Source organism: Oncorhynchus masou, chromosome 29, assembly GCF_036934945.1.
Source record: "Oncorhynchus masou masou isolate Uvic2021 chromosome 29, UVic_Omas_1.1, whole genome shotgun sequence".
Taxonomy (NCBI): Eukaryota; Metazoa; Chordata; class Actinopteri; order Salmoniformes; family Salmonidae; genus Oncorhynchus; species Oncorhynchus masou.
In genome coordinates, this window is record NC_088240.1 from 49,718,673 (window position 1) to 49,727,167 (window position 8,495).

Consider the following 8,495-nt stretch of genomic DNA (forward strand, 5'->3'; position numbering starts at 1 on the left):
AAGGTGTATGTAAACTTCCAACTTCAACTGTAAACGTTCTACTGTATTATCTTTCTCTTTCTATGTAACACTGCCCTCTTGAGGCTCAGATAAGTTACTGTGGTTGTGTCTGGCAAGCAGTGTGGGCTACAGTGGAGTCTGATCAACATTACTGATATGGATGGACATTCATTGTATCTTTCTGAGGAATACCACATGATCTTGAACACCTCAAAAGCAGACAAGATATTATTTATTTCCATTTCTTTTTTATTCAAAATTCAATGGTTTGATATCAACACACAGTCATCACATTAATCAAAAACAGAGGGGAACCCTTATTGTGAACAAAGGAATAAAAAAATGTGATCCTCTTGGTAACAAAAAATATGGATCTCATTGACTCTGATAAAATTAATTGAGGGACATAGTTACATTTAGTACATGGTGTTGACATATTTTACATTTATCAATAATCAAAAGGTAAATTGAAGAATAATGCAGGAAGTGTATACACAAAAAGTATAATCAACATCATCTTATTTTTCATTCCTCAGCATTGTGATGTTCCAAAGCTTTCTATTCTATAGTCAGAGTCTCTGAAACTATGAAGTAATATTCAGCTGTCCATTTTGGGATATATTTACATGCCAGTGTCCATGCTGTCTAATATTATCCTTATATGCTCATGTGTTTCTGCTTTTGATCAAGTTGTCACTGTATTTGCAAGAGGAAAAAAATGTGTCACTGTATTGTAGTGCAGAGCGATAAGTGTTATTTGAGATAATTCTTTTAACCAATCACTTTTTTAAACATTAAATGCATTTCTAAATAATGACATTAACATATTTTTGATGCCATCGCCTGCCTTTTTTTCCTGACACTGACAGTGGGTTGAATGTTGTAAAAACACAGAAAAAATAGTTACAAATATAGTTAAATACCATGATGGTAATTTGGTAGCCCATTACTGCCATCATTATTAACCATAACTTTACTTTAATAAAATATTTCAGTTGTGTATATTACTTCATTTTAATTTGATGACTGTATTATTTTTAATTCATCATCTCATCTCTGCTCAGGCAGTAGCAGCCAGCCAGTCTGTCAGCCAGACATCCATCTAAAGTTATCTCTGTGCATCCCATTGAACAAGTCAACCTTTTTAGCTAGGTGAGTAACTAGGTGGCTGACAAAATAATTGTATTAGTTGTTGAAAGTAGATAAGGCATACTTTCAAGACTGCTTATTACCAACTACTACAACTATCAATTGGGTAGAGCTACCTCACGAACTGTCTCTATCCTTCTGGTCTATGTGTATCCGCCTCTGTCCAGGACTGGGAAGAACATGCGCAATGGATTATGGTAATTGTAGATAATTACCACAGTTCTGTGCTGAACTAGGTTGAATATTTGCCTGGCGTCCCACATAGTTATTAGGTGTGTTTAAGGGGTAAAACGAAAGCAACTGACTGTTGACGAAAGTTGAGGAGTGGTCGGAGGAGGTGCATCTGTGACAACCATAGTCAGACACTAATGTGGTTTTCCAACAGCAAGGCTCAGATCAACATGGCAGTGCTGCCATTTTTAATAAAAGTTTTTCTTTGTGAGTGTGTGTTCTGGGGATTGGAGCCATGTTTATTTCAACAATTATAAACTGCAATCAGTGAGAAACAGCCTCAAATATCAAATTCATTTGAATTACTCAACTGTATATATGAATTATATCAAAATGTGTTCCTATTTCAATCATGTCTTTGGTAACGTTTGTTTGAGTCAATGACAATAGATCCTCCCACAACGCAGGTGATGGCTGCAGACTGAAGTCATGGTAGTTTGTAAAGTATATGCAGTCGACGCGTAGGCGCAACGATGGTCATCGACTTGACAAAAGTGATCCGCTCAAATGCGCCCATTGACTACGTTTCTCTCATTAATGATTGAATTTCTCTCTAGAGAAACAGCACGTTGAGCTCACAAAAAAGCAGAACTATATGGAATTCAAAGAATTTAAAGGATGTCGGTAAATTAGTTTACTGACGTAAATGTCTAACAATCAAAAGGTTTCGAGTTCAAATCTCATCATGGACAACGGATAAGCATTTTAGCTAATTAGCATCTTTCAACTACTTACTACTTTTTAGCTACTTTGCAACTACTTAACATGGTAGCCAACCCTTCCCCTAACCTGAACCCTTTAACCTAACTTCTAAACGTAACCCTAACCTTAACCCCTAACCTTAACTCTTAGCCTACAGTAGCTAACATTAGACACCTAGCTAACATTAGACACCTAGCTAGAAATCATAACATATCATGTGTTTTTCAATATCATAACATATAGTATGTTATTCAAATAGTTTGTTGGTTGTTTGTATACCAGTCTGTTTCCTGGTCATTGACTAACCAGTCTGTCAGCTGGTCATTGGCTCAAAGGTTTGTTGGCTGGTCGTGGGCTCACCGGTCTGTTGGCTGGTCTTGTTTTCTGGTTGATGGCTCTCCGATCTGTTGGTTGGTCTTTGACTCACCGGTCTGTTGGTTGGTTGTCACTCACCTTTGGCCATTCTGTTGGACACACTGTTCATATCTAGTGCAGTTGAGGTGGATCTTCTTACCATCTACGACATCTCTGGATGAACCCTCGGGCGATGTCCGTACTGCGCTGGAGAAGGACACGCTCACCTGCCTCTTCAGGATCTTCAGCACCTTCCTCTTGTAACCCTTACAGGCAAAGAAGTAGATAAATGGATCCAGGCAGGAGTTAAGGTTCATCAGACAAACAGTGAAGTGTAAGGAGATCTGGAAGGCAGTGAGTTCAGCACAGTCCGTTTCATAGATCAGCTTTCGGATCATGTATTGGAGGAGGTTGATGTGGTAGGGGCTGAAACACACCACGAACACCAGGGAGACGCAGCAGATCACCCCAACGGCTTTGCGGCTGCGCCCCGACTTGTCCGTTAAGTGATTGGTCTTTGCCGAGAGGCGGAGTTTACAGCACAGTATGGAGTAGCACAATAAGATAGTCACCACGGGGACTCCATAGCCTAGGAACACGGCGCCGATCAGCATGTAGGCGATGTTGGGCACCTGGTCAAAGTTAGGATACTCCATACAAGTGATGAAGCCATCAGACTCCACATTAGTCATGGGCATGGAGAGGAGAGGCAAAGTTTGCATTAAGACCAGCAACCACACCCCAATGCAGATGAACCGGACATTGGAGACCTTCCGGAAGCGTGCAAACCGGAGCGGCAAGACCACAGCAATGAATCGGTCCACACTGAGGCAGGTCATAAAGTTGACCCCGGCATACGTGTTGATGTAGAAGATCAGCCCTGTGATCTTACACAGGGAATCCCCCAGGGGCCAGTGGAAGCCCAGGGCGTAGTAGATTATCCGTAACGGTAGTGACAGTGTGAACAGGATGTCAGAGATGACCAGGTTGGTGGAGTAGAGCGTGGTGGAGTTCATCTTCTTTAGGTTGGGCCGGATGACATGCAGCGCCAGGGCGTTGCCCAGCAACCCCACGGAGAAGACAATGCTGTAGAAGAGGGGCATGAGGACTCGGGCGTACTCCAGGTGGTCATACAGTGTCGTGCAGGTGTTTGAGTCATTCAGGGTGGGGGTAGGGGTTGGGTTTGCATGGCTGGAGGTCCTCATCACCTCCATCATTGGGCTAGTGGCTATTGTGAAGCTAGCTATAGCCGTAAAAAAAAGAAGAAACATTGTTTGCATTTAGATTTACACATGACTATTGACTGAATGAATATCAGAGGAGGCTTGTGGGAGGAGCTATAGAAGGACAGGCTCATTGTAATGGCTGGAGCGAAATGAATGGAACATAGTTAAACATGTGATTTCCATATGATTGATTTGGTTGATACCGTTCAATTTGTTTAATTCCAGCCATTACAATGAGCCCGTCTTCCTATAGCTTCTCCCACCATCCTACTCTGATGGATATAGATGTATAGGTACACATAATTATATCCTGTATAAATTCATGTCTATAATAAGCATGTTTCCATCCACAGTTTTTACATGAGTAAAAATCACAAAAGCTGGGATGAAAACAGGAAGTTTGTTTCGGTACAATTATATAAATGCAGACAAATAATTTGTTTGTTTGACATGGTGGGATCTTTTTGTTGTCATTAAAATTAATTATGAAAGAATGCAATTATTGATATAATAACCATAACTTGTTAACTTGGAGTCACACGATGATACGGAGGAACACACAGTTAATTAGGCTACAGATGAAATAAGTTATGATGAACTTCACAGGGTGGTGAAAGTGCATAGCACAGGACTTTGGTGGCACCTTAATTGTAATGGCTGGAGCGGAATTGGTGGAAAGGTATCAACAACATCAAACACATGGAAGCCATGATATTCCATTCGTGCCGTTCCAGGCATTATTATGAGCCATCCCCTCAGCAGCCTCCATTGGTGCACAGTGATTTTGACGCTCCTTAAATATATATCCAATAAATAGAGGGTATTATTCTGGTGAAGTGATGATCGATGCTTGACTGCCGTTTGACAAATAAAATTATTCTGGCTCTTATCCATAATCATGTAGACAAGCCTAACCACACAGTTTACCCACACTGTATCTTCAAGCTGTTGTCTAGAGCGCACATGCCAAGACCAGATTAGGCACATTTGCTTTTTTACAACAATTTTTGTGACAAAACTGTTTGTTTTTTATTCGGTACATGAAAACATACATTTTGTGTGCACCTATGTCAAGTCTGTTTGGGGAAACACCACTGGTGGGAACATTTGCATATTTTCTTAATATAGATTTTGAATATTTGCATAAAAATGTGTCGCCAATTGGTTGGAAACTTAGCTAGTGAGAAGGATTTGGCTTGTAGTAATGTGAAAATCCTACTGCTTGGCACTTATTGTGTCCTGTTCCCTATTTAGAGCGTTATTTGAAGTCACAGCTATGGAACTTGTTACTCTAAGTATGATTTTGCATGAACGGATCAGATGGGTATATATAATGGGAAATTCTGCTTTCAGTAAGGAAGTAAAACAATTCTTTCTCAATGTGTTTGGATACTGACCTCAAAGGTCTGAAGGAGATAGCTGCTTTCTACATAAGTCATATCGGTAACACTTGATAGTAACTTTATTGAAAAAGCTTTAAAAACCTCTTAAATGTAACTAAATGTAATCAGAAATGTAATCTACGTAATCCCCAAAAGTAATTATTTATCATGAGAGGGCCATAAACAATAACTAGTAATCCTGCATCCTCAGAGAAAGGTTTAAATCTCACTGTTGAGGACACAAACTCAAATAAACAGTACAAATGTAATGAAAATATGAAGTATTTTAAATGATGTATGAATAAGGCTTGAAACTACTTATATTTTTTCTAAATATGGAATAATTAATTTATAAAACGACTAACTATAAGATTTCACTTTCCTTATAAATGTAAAATACATATTTTTATACTTAGTGATAAAGAAAATGTGCATATTTTCTAAAGGTCTCTCTTAATTAAAATGTCTGCCCACATCGCTGTGGACGTCTCACAGAGCTCCAACTTAGCTTCTTGAACTCATTAGGAACTCATCTTTCATCTAATATTAATGTTGTCCGTCTACAGAAAGTGATTTTTGTTTAAAATCGACAAATGATTTTAAATTACTGCCTATAAATCGAGCTCTGAATATGCTACAGCAACTCTCCTATGGCTGTGACGTAGGGTTCAGCTAGGAAATGATGGATAGCCAGAAGAGAGAATGAAATGGTAGGAGGGACATGCCAGCTTCAAGTGGTGTCAGATTTCACATCCTGCTTAACACAGGCAAACGAGACATACTCCTATGTCCGTGAGAATCAAGGCTACGGCTCGATGCAAGCCATTTTGATCTATATGTCCATAGATCGATGTATAAGAGATTTATATTCATGTCGGTCGGAACCAGTACTGGGGACTTTACATCAAAGTGACTTTAATAAATGTTTATGTAATGCTTTATACGTTATTGTAAATGTTGCTCATAGAATGGAAGGATTGTATATACATATTTATAAATGTTTACAAATATATTTCTTGGCAGTTTATAAATCATGTATTAATGCATATTTCTGATATTTTTTAAGAAGTGTTACTATAATTTGGATTAAAATGGTATTTTGATATTCTGCTTAACACTTAAAACCAATTGACCTATTCTTATTTCCCAAAATATATCAGGTCATTGTGTCTGCTCATAAGGCATAGGAATCAGTATTGTCACATGTGAAATATAACAAGTAATCACATGAAAATATCAAATCTATTGCCACCTAGCGGTAACATATGTACAGTGGGAAGACTCCATTGTAGAGGCACATTTGGACCAGTTTCGCTAAATGCATTCATCCATTTTCATGTGTTCAATATTTTTAACATGCTAAATGACCCATTTCAATGATTGTTTTGTAACACCTTACTTTGAAGAAATTTGACACATGCATTCACTCCCATTGCAGGCTAGCATATTTATTTCACCCATCTACCATTAATATCTATACAAAGCACATGCAGTTGACTTGGGTACAGCCAGAGTCAACATGATGGAAGTCTACAAACAATACAAGGGGTTTTCCACAGCACACAGCTGCGGTGGTCATGTCACAGAAAAATATTGGTGTTGAAAGACACTTGCACACTATGAAGTCTACATCCCTATAGGTCAGTCATACACTAGGAAGTCTACATCCCTAGGCACCCAGCCAGACCATATCCTTTTTTAGGAAAGTCAAAATGCGTGACCCTGGTCACAGCCCAGACATGAGACTGCTATCTGACAGAGCAGACTCAGGCTGGAAAATAAATATGTTTCCTGACCCATTAACACAAAGCCAAACCCAAGGGCTCTGGGTATTTCTTTGTGAACTGCAGTTACAACTTTCACACAAGGTCAAAAGTCTTTTGTCTTTTTTTAAATAGACTTTTTCATTTTTTCCTTTGTACAAATGCTACAGCTTTTTGTCTAGAGTAAAAACATGATAAAAACAGTGTGGCCCCTGTAGAGGTCCTATAATTTATTGTTCTATATATAATTGTGCGGTGGCCACAGCATTAGTCAGGCGTTAGAATGAGTAATTTAAGCATCTTAACCTCTAGATATTTGAGCTATATTGTGAATCATGTCGTCATACAGCTTCATAATAAGTTAGGCACCTGCTGATTGGCTGTTGTTGACTTTGGAATAGTGTTGTACATTTCTAAGTCTATATTATTAAGTTATAAATTGGCCTGGTTTAACAGCCAGGTCACAGTCAATCAACAGCGTTATTTTGGTATGATAATAAGTTGTTTGATAATGTGAACCTAATGATTCATTGATTGTACATTATACACGAGAAGAACATATTGTCCGCCATAGTTTACAGTTCTCAATACTGCAACTTTTGTTTTGCAGCAATTGTTTGATTTTGAATTTCGCTTCCCAATACTTTCACACTTCTAGCTGTCAAGTTGAAGTCAATATCAAGTTGAATAAATGAGAATGCTTAAAAAAATCAACAATTGATTAAACCAAACCACAAACGTGGACTTACCAAAATCAACTGTATTTCTGTATTCTTCCAAAGTATGAGAGTTAAACAGGATAGTTCCTCCTTGGCATGAGATTATAATTGTTCTCTCAGAGTTCAGCAAAGACCACGTTGCCCCAGGCTTTTAGAGCAGAGTGACACATAGTGAAAAATAGAGAACTAAGATTGAGTGGCGGGCTGGCTTTCGTAACCATAGTGACATCAAAATATCCTGTGTTACTGTTTATGCTCTTGAGTTTGTGGATCTCTCTGCTCTATCTTTATCCCTCTCTCTGTGTCTCTCTCTCACTCGCTCATGCTCTCTCTCCCCTACTGTCTCTGTTTTTTGGTTAGGTGAAACTGGCACCTGCTGATACCCACAAAAACCAAGCTGTCACATATATCTACACTTTTAATGTTTTTATTTTGAATACTGTAAAGAATATAAACATGGAACTAAATCTCAGATGTAGTTTTGTAACTTATTACTTGTGGTAGCCATCTCTTTTATAATTATAAACATATTGCTCATTTGTTGATAATAATTTTATAAATAATGAATGTCAACTTAGGTACAACTGATAGATAACCAAACAATAATTGATACATTTTGCTATCAGCTCCACCCCCCCTAACATCATTAGGTGTTTATTTTGTTCATAGTAAAGTAAAAGTAAAAGTCTCTGTTAGGAAAAAGTTATCTGGGCAACGTGCTATGCCATGTGTACAGTATGTGTACCCATGAGAGGATGTGGTTTCAAACTCATGGCCTTATATCTTGACATTAATCATTGACATTTTCATATGTTCCTACTTTTTTCTTTCAAAGTAAAGTTTTGTGGTCTGGTATGAGTTCTCTTTCACGAACATCTACCTACACACATAGAAACATTTGTGTAAGCCCGCACGCACATTCACGCACACACATGGGGCATTTGCGGCCATGCAACCATGCACATTTTG

The 8,495-nt window shown here is 38.4% G+C and overlaps 1 protein-coding gene across 1 annotated transcript; it reads right to left on the minus strand.

Moving 5' to 3' along the window:
- Positions 1-228: 228 nt before the first annotated feature.
- LOC135519941 (G-protein coupled receptor 183-like) lies at positions 229-7,798 on the minus strand. Its single transcript, XM_064945186.1, has 2 exons — positions 7,557-7,798; positions 229-3,679 (listed from the first exon to the last, which is right to left on the minus strand). Exon 2 carries the CDS (start codon positions 3,651-3,653, stop codon positions 2,532-2,534), a length of 1,122 nt encoding a protein of 373 aa, XP_064801258.1. The 5' UTR covers positions 3,654-3,679; positions 7,557-7,798; the 3' UTR covers positions 229-2,531.
- Positions 7,799-8,495: the final 697 nt, after the last annotated feature.

Bases quoted from the DNA above. Each gene is read 5' to 3' on its own strand.
- LOC135519941 (XM_064945186.1), bottom strand. From the start codon at position 3,653: ATGATGGAGGTGATGAGGACCTCCAGCCATGCAAACCCAACCCCTACC.